The sequence below is a fragment of the Aulonocara sp. 'chitande type north' Nkhata Bay genome, linkage group LG23 (assembly GCF_057382095.1).
Source record: "Aulonocara sp. 'chitande type north' Nkhata Bay isolate Kocher_YH1m ecotype deep benthic linkage group LG23, A_spYH_male_GT1.1, whole genome shotgun sequence".
Lineage (NCBI taxonomy): Eukaryota > Metazoa > Chordata > Actinopteri > Cichliformes > Cichlidae > Aulonocara > Aulonocara sp. 'chitande type north' Nkhata Bay.
Genome location: NC_141365.1, coordinates 14,053,196 through 14,073,827, shown reverse-complemented (window position 1 = coordinate 14,073,827; position 20,632 = coordinate 14,053,196). Strand labels below are relative to the sequence as shown.

The following is a 20,632-nucleotide window of genomic DNA, read 5'->3' as shown; positions in this document are numbered from 1 at the left end:
CCCATTTCTCTTTCATCGTCCTACACTTCACTCCCAACTGATTCAAAACTCTTTCATAGTCCGTGAGGGAAAACCCCCCCCCCAAAAAAACAAAAAACAGTCCATTTATGATTCAGTGGGTCACCCTGAAGCCTTTTTTGCTCTTTGCTACATTCTGAGGGGATACACTCAGTAACAGATTTCAACATAAATTATTCAAGTATTTTTTTTTGACAGAAATCCGAGTTCTGATTTCAACTTCCCTGCGCTGCCTCCGCAAGGACCAGAGTGCTGCAAAACTGAAGAAAATGAACACCTGAAGCCGCTCTTGTGATCGCCGACACGCTTGTGCTCATGAAGCAGAAGGACGGACGTCTGCAGATTCACGCTGAGCTGTATTTAGCTTTCTGTTAGCAGTGAAATTCATAATTCATAATTTTGGACTCAAAGCAGAAACACAGCATTAGAAAACAAAAACAACAGTTCAGTGTGGTTTGCTCTCAGTAATGTACGAAGTTATTTTAACTGTTGCAGTCTCACACCTGAGACGGATCTTGTTTAGTGACTTTAAACGCTGCGACGTTATTGGCTGCTCCACGACAAAAATTAGAGGTGGAGGATCTGAAACTCATCAAGCTCATCTTTCATGCTTCATTACCAGTTCTTACTGTGGTTTTTTACAAAGTATTTATAGAAAAGTATCACTTATTTACAGAGGTTAAAAAAGGAATATAGCTTTTTAAATCTGAGTCTCATATGATCTGGTGTGACTGAAGCCAGATTACATCATTATCAACACCCTAAAGGCTACAAAACGACAACAAACAGAAGTCATGTGAACCTAAACTCACCTTGATAAATTCCATACGGGTCATAATCTTTATTAACTTTGCACGTCACGTCACGCAGGGCGCCATCAGCAGATTTTATTATCTAATGTTCAGAGTTCAGCCGTGCGTTTAACAGCCTGTTGTTGAGGTTTCAAATCATATCAGCAGGTTATGGCATGAAGCAGAAAAGTCAATCACATTTTCTTGATGTGTGTCAAAAATAATAATTAAAAATGAATAAAAAAATCTAACTGAATTGAAGACATACGCAGGTCTTTACTTATATTCTTGGTACATTTGCTATTTGAGATGGTGTGCTCATTATTTTGGATGCAGTAACTGGTGGAGATGCTCGGGGACGTCAGGTGAGGGAAGATGCGTTAAATCTGCACCTTATGTATGCTGTATTTAACAGCCGTGCTCATGTCTTTCAAACTCACCACGCTCTTGATGATCTCATCCTTCCCGTCGTGCTTCTGCACCTTGAGGAGGTGGTAGCTGAAGTCAAGGATGTCAAAGCGTCTCTGCTGTCCCAGCAGGGCGATGATCATGCAGCCTGCCCAGTGGAGGCCGTCTCCAAAGCACTGCCTGGAGGACAGGAAGAGGGTGTGTCAGTAAATATTAGGTGAGAGGAAGCGTGTGCGTGTTTGTGTTCGGCCACACTCACTCCACTGTGAACTCGTGGGCTCCCACAGGAATGCAGTACACAAACTGCATGGCGCTCCAGAGGCGGTGGAACTCCACACACTCGTCCACGTGCATCACGCCGTTGCTGGGCAACGGCCCACGCCACACAGGGTCCTCCAGGAAGCCTCGCACACGTGTGAGGATAACCTCAAACATGGACAGACCGCAACACAGGCGCTCTTTGGTCAATAGGTCGCCCTCACGAGCGATGGCTATTTGCTGAAAGAGAAGTAAAAGCATTCAAAAGATCGTCTACCGGTCAGCATCCTCCATAAGTGTCACATGACACAGGAGCAACTGTAGCTTATCTCTGTCTTAATGGTGTGTTCAGAGGGAAACAAAATAAGTTGGTTTATTGCCTGATGTCATCCTCAGGATAAAGTCCACACGATGAAACACATTTATATGGCAGCAAATTTGTTCATGAAGTCCTCCTGGAGAATTTATTTAAGTTCTGAAGATGTTTTAACTCCAGCTCTCAGCTGTACTGAGAAGAAAGTAGTTTCCTCATTGGTTGTTAGAGACAAACATCAGCTGGTTTTGAATTGGCCCTGAAACACTCCAGCATTTGTATTTACATAACTAACCCGAGGGAAAGTGAACACACCATCCGGCGGCTCTTACCTGTGGTGTGCCGAGGCGTTCTATCAGGGGAACCATATGCAGCGCCGTGTATTTGGCCTCCAAGCGCTTCATCTTGGCGTCGAGGCGCTCCCCCTCTACACAGACAGACAAAGAAATGCATGAAGTTTAAGTTGAGGATTGTCAACCAGTGGAAATTTGTTCTTAAGAAAGAGGTTTAAAAAAATAAAAAAATAAAAGCTTACAAGAAATAGAAAATTCAGACTAAGAAAGGAAAAAAGTGAAAATGTGCCAAAACGCAGTCCGACAGAGTTGTTACTTGTATAACAAAAAAAAATTAAATAAAACAAAAACTTCTCACAATCAGCTGTTTTGTTTCTACATTAACTTTAGTAAATTTAATGAAGCCTGCCAGAATTTGACCTTCATATTAAGATTTTTCCAGATTACCAGGTCCTGGAAATACACAGGTTGTGTAACGGAGCTTTATGACACCAGCAAGAAAGGCAAAAAAAAAAAAAGAAAAAGAAAAAGAAAAAGTGTGATCAACATCAAGTGGAAAGTAAATGCACAAACCGCACCTTCGTGCATGGGCTTACTCATACTGAACATTTAAAATAAAACATTAATGGAAAAATATTATCACACAGATGGAATCACAGTTAGAAGATGAGCTTTTTATGAGCAACCACCGATGATTCATCAGAAACGGATCAAACATCCAGGGTACCCTGTGGCCGTTTATGCTCCTCTACGTCACAGACGTTAAACTGCTACAGCTTATTCAAACTACGATTTACAGAGAAAAACAAAATCGCGCCGAGCAAAAATCGGATTTTGTCATCGATTTTGACACGAGTTGGGTATAAAATTTATTTGGTTGCAGTTCATGTAAACAGACAGTAAATGTGTTTTTCAGCTCTTAAAATTTCTTCTGGATATTTCTGAATTATGAGGGTTTAAAAAGATGTTGGAAAAAGAAAATTAAGAATGTGCCAAATTTCTATTAAGCCCCAATGCAAGTCTGGAAATATTCAGAGAATGAAGGTAAAATTTTGCTTGCCTGGAATAAGCTAAAGTTATTGTAAACATCAAAAGAAAAAAAAAATTGAGATGAGAGGCACAGATCGAGTTTGTTATTAATAGAAAATCAAACGCACACATGATGGCTACAGCATCCAGTTTGGGTTTATAAAATTTTAAATTTATGGGATTTTAATATTTAAAAACAATCATAAAAATTAGCAATATTTTCAGCCAGAACAAGATGCAACCTCTACAATGTTCTGCAACCCATGAAAACATATCAGTAAACCACAGTATGGCACGCTGGTGTCTCTGACACACACACACACGCATGCACACCTGCTGCAGATAATGCTGCGCTGGAATAACTGACTCTCTGTAATCCCGGCTGAAAACCGTACCCAACAAAAGCACTCTTGACTCCCGCTGAACTAATGTTTGCTAGAACACAGCACCCAGCTGTTTTTAAAATTGTTAAGCTTTTCCTAAAACAATACTTTAATGATGGAAAACAACTGAGTGCTGCATCTCAGCATCTCACCCTTGAGCGACGGGAAAAACCAAGGAGGAAATTTACATGGAAAGGTTTCGTTTTTTCAGCTGGTTAATGAGTCTCATTGTTAGTCAACTTTGGAACCAAAAGATGAGATCATGAATACACGCAGATGAAATGAGCCTCTATTTAAACAAACTTGTCTTTGGTTAGAGAAAAAAAAAAAGGTGGGGGTTCATACAAATAAAATAAGCCTTATCCAGAACAAGCTCAGTGCAGCTGCTCCTTCATGTCAAAGCAGACAGACATCGAGAGGATTCTGGTATCTGGTCAGGATCCTTCCATCCAAAGGTAGAAAACCCAAAAGGAAGCACAAGAGATCATAAATCTCATGTGGCCAGGAAACACTTCAAGTTCCTCCAGGACGATTTGAAAAATGAGGCAAATCTGGATAAATCCTGCTGCCAGAATGATCTGAGCGGAGCGATAACAGCAGAGCATGGACGGACAGACGGATAAAAGGGTCAATGTGATGAAGTCCTTGTGACCCTTTTTAGATTACTTAAGCAGGATGCAATGAGCTTAAGGTCGCATGAAGGGAAATTAAAGAGTTTTGTGATTTCGGGTTATGGTTAAATCGCTGGGAGTCACTCTGGCACCACCAGAATCCGCCTTTTATTCAACAGCGAGCAGAGATTTCAGACGCTTGAATCATTGTTTTGGACCCAGAGCAGATAAAGCACGGAGACAGTTTATTGATTACACTGTATGAACTGCGCAGAGCAAAGAGCACAAAGTTATCAATAGGAACCCATCTGCCTGTTGACTTTGCCTAGAAATTTGTCCATAAAGTTATAAACAAGTCCAACCCTGCCCAGGAACAACTGTGACTTGTGCAGGGACTACAAAATATTACACATTCTTACTTTGTTTATTAAATTTAGGCCGCTTATTCAAGTGGACGTTTTAGAGATCTGGGATGTTAATACATGTGTCTGAACTAGAAAAGTTTTTGGGTCCCTCCTGCTGTTTTGACTGTGCAAATAAAATTGACTTTTCCTCTCAGTATTTACCTTTGACATGGACTCTGGGAAGAATGTTCTGGAAAGGTGCAGCATGCAGCAAATCACAAACTTCTTCCTGTGACTGGAGGGAAAACAGCAAAACTTTAGAATAGGAGGCGACTGCATGAGGAAAAAAAATAATGAAAACATCTGCGGAGCATCTTAATGTCGCCAGAGGCTCCCGATGACCCCGCGACCCGTACCAGGCTCTGCTCACTCAGCATACAGAACAGGATGGCGTTGCCCACCTCCCTCAGGTTCTGGAAACACACAGTCTTGAGCTCAGCGTACTCAACGATGTCCTTCAGCTGGTGGTGGAAGAACTCCAGGATACCTGAATGGAATTACACTGCAGTTATCACATATCTGCTACAGATAACAGCACTCAAAAGTAGATTACAGCAGGTATGCAGCGCTCCCTGATAAGCACATGAAGGGCAGGTTTTGTGGGCTCATGTTTGTTCTGTTGCTGCTCCCTCAGTGGAGTAAAGAAAGTCAAGATAAAGGTCTCTGTACTGAAACGTGTCCACCGCAACTCTTTGATTACTTTTTTGTGCCTCCTCTTCCTGGTGAACGTCCACTGATACTTCCTTTCCCATTAAGGAAAACCTTTACGCCAATCAGTGTTTTGCCTACATGTCAGACTAGGTGCTTCTGGATCATTGCTGGATACACGTAGATGTGACGCAAATCTTTTGACTGAACAAGGTCATCTAACAAAAGGAAATGTGACCAGTTTTTCTCCTCACATTTGAAAGCTTTGATTAAAATGTTAAATACGACTCATTTCCAGCAGTTTGCTTCATTTGAATGAAGCGTTCGCTCCTGACTCACAGCTTCAGATTTTACTCCGACTTGTTCTGCAGATTCAGTCTGTGCGGCTAAGACCCTGACACGACTGACAGAGCAAATCCACTGTGCTCAGAGGTTTTGCCTTTTCTACCAGTTAAAATGAAAGTCAATAAAATGCAGTTTGAACGCTAACACACAAAACAAGCAAAATCCAGCACTGAGACCAAAAAGCACCAGATGTCTCCACGCAGTGGCTTATATTCACATGTATGGGTGTTCTTTGACTCGTATCAAATATCACTGTTATCTTTTTCTACATGTGCAGTATCTGCTGAGTTTTTTTTACTGCTTGTATCAGACCCAGACATTGTGTATCAGCTGGCTACACTTTGACATACCCGGGGAACCGTACTCGTAGCGTGGAAGTCTGCAAATCTTGGGCATCACCTCCATCAGGGTCTTCACATACTGCATTATGGTGCCCTGAAGCTGTAGAAACAGAGAGCTTAACTCCACTTAAAGGGAAGTGAACTCACAAAGAATGAAGCACAGTAGCATCATGAAATCATAGCTCCTGCACATCATTACACACTCACCAGGCTTTTGACAACCTTCAGCAGCTCCTCCATCACCACAGCAATGCCCTGGTAGCCCAGCAGTCTGCACATCACCTTAATGTGTGGGGGGCCCAGAAAGTTTCTATAGGAGCCAAAAGTGCTGCTATAGGCCAGGTTCAGGGTCTACATGCAGAGAAAGACATCAAAAGACATCAAAAAGGTTAGTATGAATATTGCACACCACCATGCAGGGACTTTGTTTTGAGATATTTAAAGGGGGGGATGGTGAAGCTCTGAGAAAGCAGTCCACCAACTACTCTTTCAGAGTCTGCTTCTCTTTAAGGGAGTTCTTTGTCCCCACAGTCCCCAAGTGCTACGTTATAAAGCAGCTTAATTAAAAAGAAAAAGCCAAAATAAACCCAAAGAACAGCTGAGGCCGGAAAAGAAGGTCATAGTAGAGGAGAGGGTAAGTTTTCCTCTTGTGTCATCACAGTGTTAAACATTTGAGAGGATCACAATAATCAGACACACTAACCTGCTGTTGTGAGCTGATGCGTTGTAAATAAAAGTGAAAGGAATCAACGAATGCTTACATTAAATTCCATGGCACTTTTAAAGCGAGTAAAATGGGAACATTTTCCACATTAGGATTATCCTCTGGGGACCACGAACAGCAATACGACAATCTGGCCGCCAGTTGTTCAGAGCTTTTGCTGTGGAACAAACAGTTAGGCAGATGGTCTCGCCAACTGAAGCACATTTAAGCTCCAGTGTCAGATATACAAGATACTCTGACATAAACCAAAGTGCTGCCCGAAGGGGAAATAACGATCAATAACACTATGATGTCTCTGCATTAACTCGCTGGCATGGAAAACAAAATCAAAGCAACCAAATTTGCTAACATATAAAGATTGATTTGTCTGCACTGTGCACTTTTCCCTTACATACACCACAGATTTTTAGTCCTCCCTCTCTCCTGTCAGCAGTGAGGTGAAGCTCTAATCCAGCAGCAGCGGCGATGAGGACACACCGATCTCTGCGTCAGTACTGAGGTTAGAAATCTCCACAGCAGCACGCAGCATCAGAGCGGCGACACAAGAAAAGATTTTTTAAGTGAGTGACGAGCAGCAGCAGCATTACGGGATAATCTGAGCAAACACCAACATGTGCTGGCACAGGTCTCCCGGTAAGTTTCCGTTTTATGCTTTGAATTGATGACGGTGGTCGTACTGGTTACTTGTTACAGCCAATAGTTATAGAAACGTCAATAACAAGATGCTTTTTTATGACACCTCTGAAAAACCACAAGATTTCTTTACAGTTGTAAAAATGTGGCAAAAAGAAAACAAAATGAAACCTGTGAGATTAACTTTGTCTGAAAAGCACCAGTATTTAGGAGGGTTTAAAGCATCATTTGTCATCAGCATTTCTTTTAACTGAGCCTGCAGTGAGCACCAAACCCACCCTGCACTGGTTAAGGGCAAAGTGAAAACTTTTAATCATTTTTACATTTGGGTGTCATTTTATTCAATGCACGTAAAATATTATTCAATACTGAAGATTAAGTTTAGATTTTTAAAGCAAAATAAACTCTTGCAATAGTTAAATATGTCAGCAGGTGCTTTGGGTCAAAGTGTGATTTTATAAAATAAATTTCAGGATTTATTAAAATATTGAAATAAAAAGCTCGTAAACTGGACAGCTCAGAAAAATAAATTTCCATTATGCAATTTGCATCATCTGTGCATAATCTCAGCTCCCTCCCACCCATCTGTTCCAGATAACTCTTTGTACAATGCTTATTATCCTCCGAAATTGCTTTGTTTCCCCCTCGTTATGCTTTATATAACATGGTGAGGATCGGCTGTGTGGTCATGACATTTTTCATTATGCTAAGCTCTGTGCATACTGCAAATGGGAGCAGGATTTAAAGTCAGGAAGTAATTAGAGCTTTTATTGAAACCATAAATTGGTGAGTTTTTGGATGCGTTTTTGCCCACTTACGTCAGAACAGTCCTAAGACTTAATGCTGCTTTTCCACCAACTATTTAGAACCACCTCCATTCACTTCTATCTGAAACGCAACAAAACACTGACATTAAAGACCTGAGACAAAATCTGGAACCGCCGACGACGGCGACCAATATCAGCATCAAAAGTACAATTGCATAGATGCTATAAGCATTAAATAAAGAACAGCCACTGATATCAGTGTTTACATTTTTAGTTGTTATAGATCAAAGTAAAGCAGATGTGTTATTCCCTTCTATAATCCTTAAAGGGACAACAGTGGCCGTGCAGTTTGAGCATGTGTTTAACTGCTAATTGTACATAAATAAAATGTGCATGGGTAGGTGTATGAGAGTCAGGCCTAATTCATAAATTCTTAACTTGGATCACGTATGTGGTAATTCTCTGGTATTTGTCCGGCATATTATTATTGTTTTCATTTTTCTTTTTTAAATTTAGTGCACACGTTTTTTTGTTTTTAGCCTCAAACCTAGTTGCGACATAAATGGGGGCTCATCCGGGATCTTTGGGACTCTTCTGAGGGGACTGAACATCAGGTTTCTTTCTCCTATAAGGTGCGTCAAGCTGACTAGGTCTTCCCTGTGAGCGAATTCAAGCATTTCAGCTCTTTAGATGTGCTGCCTCCACTAAAACATTTACTTACTTTGTTTACTTATTACTTAACGCTGTCTCGAGCCTCGGATGCCTGTTTTTGTGGAATAAATAATGGTTGCTACTTATGTTCTAAGGAGTAACTGGATTAAGAGCTTGAGAATCACTTCTCAAATCTGGTTAAAAGTGCTTTGCTTCTTAAAGGGAACAAAAGTGCTGATCGGTGGGAAAAAAAAGGAAATGGGTTAAAAAAATATGGGTGGGAAGGAGCCAAAATTAAGAGTAAAATGTGAAAGCTTCTGTTGTGCAACATAACTAGGATGGTGACTTATTTAAATGTTATGAATCATGACCAAATGGCTCACTGAGCCAAGAGAAAGCTTATTGTTGATGATGTCTTCTTATATTAGCTCTTAGATGGGGAAAGAGCACAGAAATACCTCACCCTGTCATCTCAAATTAGTCCTTTCAGTGTCTCACTGTGTTCCCATCTTCCTTTTTTCCCAGCTCAGTTTTACATCGCAAGCATCAGACAGCTGCAGTAACTGAGGATGCACTTCATTTCTGCAGACTCCATCTTCTCACAATGGTGATTGCAATCTACAACATCTCCTCCACCTCAGCCAGGGTGAGCTGGCCATCCTCCCCCACCTGCATTGACACCTTCTACAGCGTCATGTACGACCCCAACTGGAACAGCCTGTTCATGGGCTACAAGCGCAAAAGCTTCATGTATGAGGATCGTATCCCTGTCAGTCAGACCAGCACACACCTGGCCAATCTCCTCCCTCAGACTGCCTACTTCTTGTGTGTGACGTGTCAGGCTGCCAATCCGGTGCGGGAACAATGCCAAGTGTTCAGCACTCTGAGCGACAGCAGCGAAGGTCACGACAGAGCCGGCTGGGAGCTGGCAATGGCCGTATGGCTCATCTGCTGCATCTTGCTCCTCGTCATCGCCAGCATCCTGTTGTGGAGCTGTCTTAACAACATCTGTATCCTCCCCGGCCAGGCCGCAGCCGGACACCCGGTGGTGACCAACTCAACCTGTCAAGGCATGTCCACATCTGGAGCCCTCTACACTACGAGAAGCAGCAGCCAAGACAGCATCAAACTCTCCAACATCATGCAATCACCCCACCTCTCGGCGCAGCCTACGGGTCACATAATTACCCAAGACCATGAGTTGAGGACGCTGGCTAAGCTGTCCGGCAGCGAGCCAACATGAATCAACTGGATTAAGGTCATCACAGCATTGTTCAGATTCAATTGTCACCGAGTATTTTCATCCACTCACAAAATCCTATTTGTGTGTTTTTCCTCAGAGGAAACATTTCCAACCTATTACAGCAAGGTTTCAACACACACGCACACATGCACACCATTTTAAATAAAAAGATTTATGCTTTTAAGACCTAAAAAAAATTACAAACCAAAAATTAAATATCATTAATATGGCACTCATCTTTCTTTTGGCACTGACAAAAATTTATCCATGTAGAAAAATAAAAAAAATCTGTCATTTAACGCGTCGCCTGCGTGTTTATAGAACGGGCTCAGACAGAAACAAATGTTGTCTGTTTAATCAAAGCTTCACTATCCACAAAAACATTAAAAATAAATAAAATTGTTTTACTCATAACTCTGTAGATCATTCTTTTATATTCATGTCATTTATTTATGTCCATAAATAAACCAAAAATATATTTTTTAAATGTATTTTTTAACCTCTCCTACAGTGAAATTACAAAACCCTCTCAAGCCATATTTGTTCTCCCAAAGTAAAAACAACAACTACTTTTGGACATGTCTGGGAGTGATTTTGATTTATCCAAATATTATTTACATTATTTTGATTGGATATCAAAGTATTCTGCAGTCCAATGAAAAAAGACAAAATCCTTGATGTGTGATTTATAAAGATGATATGAAAAGTGGATTTGAATTGCCTTGGGAACCCCCCCCCCCCCCAAAAAAAAACATTAGTAGCCAAAGAGTGTTCAGTCAGCGTCTGTCATAGTCAGATCCGCCCCTCTCTCTTCACGTCTGGCTTCAAGAAGCGATGGTGAGAACGGTCACCTCGATGCTTCATAACAGGACTTCACCGACCAGTGAGTGACATCACAGCGGCCACGTCCATCTTTTATACACAGTTTCTGGTCTTATTTTTAGACACAGGAACACACAGACATCAACATCATGAGTGTGAGGACTGAAACAGTCTGACAGCATCATAGCTACACTATCAGGTTAGCGCCCCCAGCGTGTTGGTCCACATAACTACACGTTAAACAGAAGAACATGTGATTGACTCATGTGCTGCATGGAGTTTTCACATTTCATGACATTTAAGGCATTCATTTCCTCCGAGGGGACGTCTGAGCACGTGCACACACTTCCCAGAGTAATGCTTTCACCCTTGTATTCTGTGGATACAGTTTGACAGCGTATACTGAATATCTGAGAGTCCACCCCTGTAATATAAGGAGATAAAGTGTGGGAGCTCTAACAGAAAAATGTCCTGACCTTTGACCCGTACAGGTACTGAGGCTGAGCGTTGGGTGGTTTATCCCTCTGGAACTCCTGAGAGAAGGGCAGGATGGTGCGCACAAACCTGAAGGCAGAGTTGGAAACATATCTCCATTAAAATAACATCGGGATTGAAAATACAAGACCCACACAATTACTCCCTTTTCCCCCCTAAACCTTTGAGAAGCACAATCTGATATTTTATCTAATAAAACTATAAAAAATAAAATAAATAAACAGCTGTGAACGTTTATAAGAAACTGCCTCTTAGTTTTAGCTCCAGCTACTGGCATTAATATATGAACATTTTGGTCTTTCTGTGACCTTCACCGTGATTTTATTCTGAAATGTCACCTGTTGGTAGACCCGTTGTAGCAATAGTTGGGTAAGAAGTCGTAGTTGAGCTCCCAGAAGACGTGCAGTGTTATCCTGCCATAAGGGGCCGACACGTTGTGGTTGGCTTCGCGAAACATGGCGTCAAAGCTGTCCAGAGTCAAGAACTTGCTCAGGAGCTTGTGCGTCATGCGGTTGACCTCCAGAAGGCCTTCCAGCTCCTTTAAACAAGTCACACACCACCATTATATATTTTTAACTAAGTCAAATGAAAAACCCCAGGAATCATCAGCTAAATTAAATTACAACTACATACCATGATGGAGGTTAGATCCTCACTCTCGAAGCGACCGATAGCCAACTCCATAGATTTGTAAAGAGCAGCAGAAACCCTCTGAGTGATGAGTCTGTTGAGATCGATGGAGCGGCCTAGAAGCTGAGGTTCACAGCCAGTTAGTTAGAGACAACATGAAGGTGGGAGTACAGTGAGGTGGAAAGCACGACAGCGTGCAGCTTATACCTGGACGTGGCGTTGCTTCAGCAGAGTCTCGTAGCGGTTAGAGGACGGCCAGGGAATGTTGGCTCCTTGGTTCTTGCAGTCAGATCTCAGCCGTTTGTCAAGCAGAAGACTGAAAGAGGATTCACATAAACACAGAGAAGTCAAGGTTTGTAAAAATCACACCTTTAGGCCTGCTCCTTATTTCCTGGCATGTATATCTGGTTCACTTTAATCATGACCAGAGTTTCTAATGACGAGGTCAGTGTATGTACACAAACCTCTGTGAGCCATAAGCTCAGACTGCTCTAAACGCTCAGTGAGGGGCAGCCAATCAGAACAGAGATGGCTTCAATGGGGAGAAACTAAAATAGTTTGCTTCAGAGACATAACACAGGGGCTCCCCCGAGGTCCAGTGTAGGATAAAGGAGGATTATTCTGAACTGTGAATTATGCAAAGCTATTGTGATAGAACCGGAAGTGAGCCGAGTTTTGAACCGTTCCCTCGGATCCCCACAATCCTGGAGGGTAGAGGTGCATTTGAAATTGTCCGACTATGTCCTGTTTGTGTCTGTCATATTTGACATTTGCAATATTACAAATATTAAATAAATAATTTGTACCTAAGCACATGTGCTATAGCACCTTTATCCCCTTCATCCTCCCACAGAGTTTTTTAATACCCTCTGCTACGTTCACACTATCACTCTAGCTGGACGACAAATAAGCTAGCTGTCGTTGAGGCCTTGACAATGTAAAAACATTGGAAAAGTGATCCGACTGCTTCTCAAACTAATCATGCTACTTGATTACTACTGGAATCAACACATTAGAAAACAGACGAAGCAATCAAATCCTTTCTTATGAGACTGTGTGTCTGCACATAAGGGGGAGAGGGGTCGACGTACCTTCCAGCTAGAATCTTGTAGTACCCAAATATCTGATCAGCAAGCTTGTAGACAAACTGATCAAAGCACAGGTTAACCTGAAGAAAAAAAATAATGTTTAAAAGTTTCAACATAGATGACCAATGAAATAGTACTTTCTTCTGGTTTAAGGAGAAAAATTATTTTCACAGATTTTTGTAAAGAACCGAGCCAAATCCATTCTACATGCACATTAACAAAGCTCTGCAAGCGGCTACATAATGAATAGAAATGCAGCTACTCAACAGCTCATGAAATGGACAGGAAACTGAGATTAATGAGGTGACTATAGGAGAGCTTGTAAGCAACAAACAGGATATTTAGGAAAGCCGTGCAGTCAGAGGCATTATGAGCGCGGTGATGCAGCCGCCACATATCTGAGATCATGATCCTTTACCTCTGCCTCTATTTCATCGTAGAGGAACTGCTTCTTGAATTTGGTCAGGGCGTAGTGTGCGCTGTCGTTGTACAAATCCAGAGGATATAGCACATACCTGCAGGGGATTAAGATGTTATTCTAGAATTAAACACACCCTGCAACCGTGAGAGAATTAATCTGTTCAGCAACAAGGATAAAAGCTGAGACGTGTAAAATAAGAAGCTTCATTTAGCTGCAGCAGCAGTTGGTTAAAAAAGGAAGCGTTACATCAAACTCATCAGTTCGATCGTGTTCACTCGAGGTTAACCATCGTCGTTCAGCGCCGCTCTTTGGAAACTAGCAGAACTGATACGCGCCACACAGACATCTGCTTAAATATGCACGACCTGCACAAAACACTTACTCTCCATAGTAAATAAGAGTAAAACGGAGAGTTTTTCTTTTCTTTTTTTCCCAAAAATTTTGGGTGAATATTTGAAGAATTACAGCACGTATGCTTCCTGCCAGCTGATGTGCTTAATGGCTTATGTAAAACCTGCCTCGTATCAACGTAATCCTGCAGCAAAGATTTAAAGCAGACACGAAAACATTCACGGATAATCCCAATTTTTAGGATTTCATCCAGGGTCCTATTTGAAAATGGAAGGTGAAAAGAAACGAGCGCTGAAGTTGTCAGAACGCATCTGTCCGATCGCAACCGCCAATCGCAAAGAGCCAGACTGTGACTAAACATGAAGTTTAGTTAGAGAAGGACAAACGCAGTCCTCCGTTTTTGCACCAAGTTGCAAATTATACCATGGAGAATATCTATTTCCACTGCTGTGAGAAGAACACCAAACAATCAGCCCATCTTTCACATAGGATGAAGAACTTAATAATAAGAATGGGAGGGAAACTGTCCAGTAGTTATCAGAGTTGGTGGTAACCAGTGGAAATAAATGTTCTTGGTTACAAAAGAAGCATATTTACTCCATCATTGAAGCCTCCTTAGTCTCCAGGATGTGATCGGTGAGGATCCAGGGCATGGACATCTCGATGGGGAACTGGATCCTGCGACCCATGGTGAGCTCCAGAAAGAACTCTCTGAACCACAGCTGGGAGAGGTCACAGCACTGCTGCAAGGTCTCTGAAGGGAAGAGAGGGGAGATGGAAGAAGGTTACATCCCTTCCAAAAGCTGTCAGGGGCCTCGGGCTGGTGATGATATTTATCGTTTGCTGAACAAAATGATTTGAGTTTTAGACTATGACTTTCTGAGTGTGTGAGTGATGAGATGTGTGTGAGTTGGTTGCACTTTTTAAACAGAGCTTCAAAGTCCTGTACTTGAAGTTATGAGTGCTCAAAAATTATGACTTTTCAAGCCAACCCTCTAATCCCAGAAATGTTCATTAAATATCGTTAAATATCCAAAAGTTGTAATAGGAAAATAAAATAAGAATCATCTTATTCTAAGGGAGGCAGAGATGAAACGTTCTCAGGTGTGACTGATTGCATCTGCCTCTTACCGCTAAAGTTCAGCAGGTGAGTGTAAAAGAAGGACTCGCGGTGAAATCTCTCGATGTCCAGGATGGTGGGGCCCTCCAGGCCGCTGCGCAGAGTCTTCTTTGAGCCACTTTTTTCAGCAATGAGTGACTCCAGCATGGTCCTCACCATGTAGAGCTGCATCAACAAAGAGAATTGAGTAAAGGAAGACCTCATTAGTGCCGGCGCCCTGCTGACTGTACTCACAACCCTGCAAACACTAATCTCATTACAGGTGGGCAGCCGGTATGAAAGCTCCGTGTTGCTTTCAACATTTTCATCATCTCAGTCATTCCATAGTGGTGTGGAAAAGTGTTTGCCTCTTTCCTGGTTTCCTAGTGTGTTGCATATTTGCACCCCAGGGTGTGGTCCTGTCAGAGCGCAATGGATCGGCGCTTCATCATGTTTATTTTTTTCCTCTTAAGCTAAGGAATAAAATACTGTAGCAGTTCAAATATTCCAGGTAACTGCTGTATCCATCTCAAATTAAAAGTGCTTTAGCATGGATAGAAACTCTGTTTCTTAGCAAGGCTTTTATTTTGAAAGAAACATGTTCGTTTTATTTAAAATACGGTACATGAGATTATCTATGGTGTCATCCTCTGACATTTCTTATTAATTCCCATGTTAATTAATAAAGAATAACTGAGGACAGGATGTGAGCGGTCAGTTATTATGCAAAACTGCCTCCACAGGAAGCAGAATTATATAATCCTGGAAACAAATCAAAAGCTAACTGTGCTGATGCGCTCTGGTGCGTAAACAAATAGTGCCACACACCTGCACACACCTGGAAAACAGATTAGTTCTTGGAAATGACCCCTGAGCTGATAAATCTGTCTGCAGTACAGAACATAACAGATGGTACTACTGAGTCTGACATAAAACACAACTTTAAACCCAGCACCACACAGGATGAATGGGTATAAAAAGAACCCAAGGTGAGGTGTGCGGTGTAACTGCCGATGGTGAAAGCAGAGGTCTCAGAGCCACAAACTGAGTACCGTAAACCCAAAAAACGTCTTAGTCCAATCCCGTAACACCTTTTACACAGAAGATTCACAATTCATTAAAAAAAAAAGTAGAAAACAAAAAGTAACCATCTTCTGAAGCTTTCATACTACAAAATATCAAAAGCAGGTAAGAGGATCTTTGAAAAGCTAGTAAATCCAACATCCCCTTCCAATTCTCAGTGAGAGGTGGTGATAGCTGGGCTGATGGATGATGGGTTTCCAGGTTAGGAAAAGTGCTGGAGGATCACCTACAGTGATTTACTATGCTACAGTGCATTTATGTACTTTTGTAACTTTTTTGCTTTTCACTCATTCATTCAAATATGCAGTGTGAAACATTAGAAACATAATATAGAATTATACAGAATATATACAGAATTATTGTGGATTTTGATTAATTCGTCACCATTTTATCCACATTAAAAAGGCTCCTTACAGTACCGTATTTTCACAACCATAAGGCGCACTTAAAAGTCTTAGATTTTCTTCAAAAAGTGCGGCGCGCCCTATAGCGCAGTGCGCCCTGTGTGTTGTAAGGAGGACGTAGTAGAGAACACCATGAGAACGCTAAAGGGTGAAGTGTGTGCGTTGACTTTATTGCACATACCTGTATAAAAGAACAGGTATGTGCGTTATGCAGGACATCGTTGTTTTAACAACCCTGAAAATGGCAAAGAGACACGCTTACGAAGCACAGTTTAAACTGAAGGCCATCAGCTACGCGGAGGAACATGGGAATCGAGCAGCGGCGAGAGAATTTAAGATTAATGAATCGATGGTTCGCAAGTGGAGGAAGCTGGAAAACAAGCTCCGGCAGGTCAAGAAGACGCAGCTGAGTTTCCGCGCACATAAGGCGATCATCGAGCAAAGAACGAGCGGGAGAAGCGTTTCGACGGTCACCATTCGGCTAAAAGCAGTTTCACTTTCACTTTTTATGAAACGGTGCCATTTTTCCCTCCGGACCAGGACTACGGTAGCGCAGCAACTTCCAGCGGATTATAAGGAAAAGCTGGCCATCTTCCGCTCCTACTGCAGCAAACACATCGGCGACAAACACATCCAGCGATGGATGACCGATGGAGACCACAGTTTAACCAAGAGTGGAAACCAGCGCCGGGCGAGTTACGCCACAATTTGCCAATGGATTGTAGATGCTTGGGCTAACATGTCTGCTGGCACTGTTGTTCGAGCTTTCGCAAAAGCCGGCATCATTTCCGAGGAGCCGCACGGCACGGAAAGTGACTCTGACAGTGAAGAAAGTGAACTTGGCATGTTTGATGAAGATTTAGCGCAGCTGTTCAATTCAGACACAGAGGATGAGGACTTCGATGGGTTTGATTGATGATAAAAATGTGAGTACCAAACTTTGTTTTGCTCCCGCTTTATTTTTAAATACGCATACGGTACTTGTATGCGCCCTATGATCCAGTGCGCCTTATGTGTGTGTTAAATACAGTAATGGCACACATAACTGAGACTGCGCCTTTTAGCACAGTGCGTCTTATGGTCGTGAAAATACGGTAAATACCCTCTGCAAATTTTAATGTCAAACCTTCACCACCAGGGGGCAGTGCTCTACCCGTGGGTTTGTTGCCGTTTTCAGACGTAACCTTTGATATCTCGTTTTAGTCCTACTTGCATTTTCTCGAGAGGCTTTACTTTATGCCGCACACCTTTTCCTGTGTTCTTAATAACTTACACCACTGTGTGGTATACACTGGTACTACATGAAAATGCAGTTCAGCCAAAATGTAACTATACGCAAAACGTCTATGTAGCATCCTGCATCCTCATACATTAAAATGAGTTATGATAAAGAATGTCAGTGAGGTGAGACCTGCGTGCTGGACGGCCCCACGGCGCGGCGAGGAACTTTAATGTCAAAGCCACCCTTTGGATCTTTTTCTCCACGGAGGGCGGGGTCATTGTGAGGCTCCCGGCCGGTCTCCCAATCGCACACGGTCTTTCGGATGGCCTGGAGGACGCTGCAGAAAGAAGGAAAAACAAAATACTTTTGAATGAGACGGTTTTACTTTGTGTCTTCAGCCAAAAGGAAGACGCACTTAGGCCTTTACTGGAGCACCAACGAACCGAAAATGAGAATGTGTATAAATGGTGGTTCATGCAAAAACCACAATATTTCTATTCAATATGTTAACAAATGTAGTCTCAAACACAACTTAATAACAGATGAGCTAAACATGGTAAATAAATTGACATTAAGCAGGAAATTATTTAGGCAAACAGGTTTTACTTGAGCAGGATGGCCAGATATTTGAAGCAATAGTTTGCCAATTAATTTGAGCATTTTTAATTATTATTTTTTTGTCCATCTCAGACAACGAAGCAGCTCGCAATCAAATTACTAGTGAAGAGTCCCTGCACTCTTATTTTGAAAGCTAAGTTCAGCCCAATGTGTCCCTGTGGGCTCACTCACTGGCTGGATCGTTACTGAAGCGGTCCTCATTATCAGTTAACCGCCTCTCCAGAGAGAGCTTTGTGTCCTGTGGATGGATGATCTGCAACACAAGCTTTGTTCTGCTCTGGAGATCTCTAAGGACTGTGGGGTGGAAGTCCAGCACAGGATGGTGCAATCAGCTGAGTCCCCCATGTTGTTTTATTTGCATCACAAAGGCAATTTAAACATTTTCGGGGGGGGGGGGGGGGAATCAGCGCTTTTTAATAAACCATCACATCTCCCACAAACTGGATCTAAATCTGAGTGCGATCTAAATCTGACTGTAATGCGATTCGAACCTCTGGATGACATTTTTCTTCTTCTTGATAGCGAGGCGCAGCGGATCACGCAGAGTGACCTGAGCAAAGTCCTGCAGAGCTGAGTAGATGGTGTGACGGATGGCGTGGTTGAACACGCTCTCCATGCGTCCCATCAGCACCTGCAGTCCCTTTATCATTGCAATCACCTGTAAAAGCACAACAATGGATCAGGGACAAGAATTCAAGTGGATCAAAAGACCAATCTTGTCATTCCATGAAAAAAAAATCAATCAGCATCCAAGTCCTGATTCCTTCTGGCTCAAAATCTGCTTCCAATATATTCATATTTTAACACTCTGAATGCAGCTTACCGTATTTTCACGACCATAAGGCGCACTTAAAAGTCTTAGATTTCCTTCAAAAAGTACGGCGCGCCCTATAGCGCAGTGCGCCCTGTGTGTTGTAAGGAGGACGTAGTAGAGAACACCATGAGAACGCTAAAGGGTGAAGTGTGGGCGCAACCCTGAAAATGGCAACGAGACACGCTTATGAAGCACAGTTTAAACTGAAGGCCATCAGCTACGCGGAGGAACATGGAAATCGAGCAGCGGCGAGAGAATTTAAGATTAACGAATCGATGGTTCGCAAATGGAGGAAGCTGGAAAACAAGCTCCGGCAGGTCAAGAAAACGCAGCTGAGTTTCCGCGGACATAAGGCGAGGTGGCCCGAGTTGGAGGAAAGACTCGAGCGGTGGATCATCGAGCAAAGAACGAGCGGGAGAAGCGTTTCGACGGTCACCATTCGGCTAAAAGCAGTTTCACTTTCACTTTTTATGAAACGGTGCCATTTTTCCATCCGGACCAGGACTACGGTAGCGCAGCAACTTCCAGCGGATTATAAGGAAAAGCTGGCCATCTTCCGCTCCTACTGCAGCAAACACATCGGCGACAAAAACATCCAGCCCAGCCACATCACAAACATGGACGAGGTCCCGCTCACTTTTGACATCCCGGTGAGTCACACTGTGGAGAAGAAGGGGACCAGCACGGTAGCGATACGCACAACGGGGCACGAAAAGTCTTCTTTTACTGTTGTGCTTGACTGCCATGCTAATGGACAGAAGCTGCCGCCTATGGTGATTTTTAAGAGAAAGACTTTGCCTAAAGAGAAGTTTCCAGCAGGAATCATCATTAAGGCAAATGAAAAGGGCTGGATGGATGAGGAAATGATGAAAGACTGGCTGAGGGAGGTGTATGTAAGGAGACCAGGTGGTTTTTTCCACGCATCACCATCGCTCTTAATCTGTGCCCATCTCACAGCCGATGTGAAAAAACTAATGAAACAAATGAACTGTGAGCTTGCTGTCATTCCGGGAGGCCTGACAAAGGAACTCCAACCGCTGGACATCGGTGTGAACCGCCCGTTCAAAGTAAGGCTGCGAGCGGCCTGGGAGCGATGGATGACCGATGGAGACCACAGTTTCACTAAGAGTGGAAGGCAGCGCCGGGCGAGTTACGCCACAATTTGCGAATGGATTGTAGATGCTTGGGCTAACATGTCTGCTGGCACTGTTGTTCGAGCTTTCGCAAAAGCCGGCATCATTTCCGAGGAGCCGCACGGCACGGAAAGTGACTCTGACAGTGAAGAAAGTGAACCTGGCATGTTTGATGGAGATTTAGCGCAGCTGTTCAATTCAGACACAGAGGATGAGGACTTCGATGGGTTTGATTGATGATAAAAATGTGAGTACCAAACTTTGTTTTGCTCCTGCTTTATTGTTAAATATGCACACTTGTATGCTTGTGTGTTGTTGATGATGACGATTACTGGTAATAAAAATGTGAGTAAGGTACCGAACTCAGGTTTGCTCCCGCTTTATTTTTAAATACGCATACGGTACTTGTATGCGCCCTATGATCCAGTGCGCCTTATGTGTGTGTTAAATACAGTAAGGGCACACATAACTGAGACTGCGCCTTTTAGCACAGTGCGCCTTATGGTCGTGAAAATACGGTATGTGAAAATGAGGAACAAAACTGTTGTTCATGTATTCTCTATAACAGCTTGGACAGATCACATCCACCAAG

General features: G+C 42.6%; 2 protein-coding genes across 9 annotated transcripts in view; one reads left to right on the top strand and one right to left on the bottom strand.

Annotated features, from left to right (window-relative positions):
• The window catches only part of cyfip1 (cytoplasmic FMR1 interacting protein 1), a 43,214-nt gene that overhangs the window by 1,852 nt on the left and 20,730 nt on the right, over positions 1-20,632 (bottom strand). For both annotated transcript variants that reach the window (XM_086283975.1, XM_086283974.1), the window contains exons 14-30: positions 18,585-18,751; positions 17,665-17,812; positions 14,799-14,952; positions 14,265-14,421; positions 13,314-13,410; positions 12,899-12,975; positions 12,015-12,123; positions 11,811-11,930; positions 11,516-11,715; positions 11,159-11,246; positions 6,050-6,193; positions 5,852-5,942; positions 4,865-4,995; positions 4,671-4,743; positions 2,121-2,215; positions 1,477-1,715; positions 1,250-1,397 (exon numbers count right to left, since the gene is read on the bottom strand). In XM_086283975.1, the coding sequence (XP_086140101.1) occupies positions 1,250-1,397; positions 1,477-1,715; positions 2,121-2,215; positions 4,671-4,743; positions 4,865-4,995; positions 5,852-5,942; positions 6,050-6,193; positions 11,159-11,246; positions 11,516-11,715; positions 11,811-11,930; positions 12,015-12,123; positions 12,899-12,975; positions 13,314-13,410; positions 14,265-14,421; positions 14,799-14,952; positions 17,665-17,812; positions 18,585-18,751 (2,238 nt within the window). The remainder of the gene's footprint in view (positions 1-1,249; positions 1,398-1,476; positions 1,716-2,120; positions 2,216-4,670; positions 4,744-4,864; positions 4,996-5,851; positions 5,943-6,049; positions 6,194-11,158; positions 11,247-11,515; positions 11,716-11,810; positions 11,931-12,014; positions 12,124-12,898; positions 12,976-13,313; positions 13,411-14,264; positions 14,422-14,798; positions 14,953-17,664; positions 17,813-18,584; positions 18,752-20,632) is intronic.
• Positions 3,892-10,598, top strand: fndc9 (fibronectin type III domain containing 9). Of its 7 annotated transcripts, none has more exons than XM_086283984.1 (4): positions 3,894-5,066; positions 5,812-7,199; positions 8,506-8,598; positions 9,143-10,598. In XM_086283984.1, exon 4 carries the CDS (start codon positions 9,222-9,224, stop codon positions 9,858-9,860), a length of 639 nt encoding a protein of 212 aa, XP_086140110.1. In that variant the 5' UTR covers positions 3,894-5,066; positions 5,812-7,199; positions 8,506-8,598; positions 9,143-9,221; the 3' UTR covers positions 9,861-10,598. The 7 variants fall into 7 exon arrangements, with proteins under 7 accessions (XP_086140111.1, XP_086140110.1, XP_086140107.1 ...); XM_086283981.1 differs by lacking the exon at positions 8,506-8,598 and having other exon boundaries at positions 3,895-5,066; positions 5,812-6,230; positions 7,000-7,199; XM_086283980.1 differs by lacking the exon at positions 8,506-8,598 and having other exon boundaries at positions 3,895-5,066; positions 5,812-6,230; positions 6,997-7,199.

What these genes read in the sequence shown, in the direction of transcription:
- fndc9 (XM_086283985.1), top strand. Translation starts at nt 9,222, where the DNA reads ATGGTGATTGCAATCTACAACATCTCCTCCACCTCAGCCAGGGTGAGC.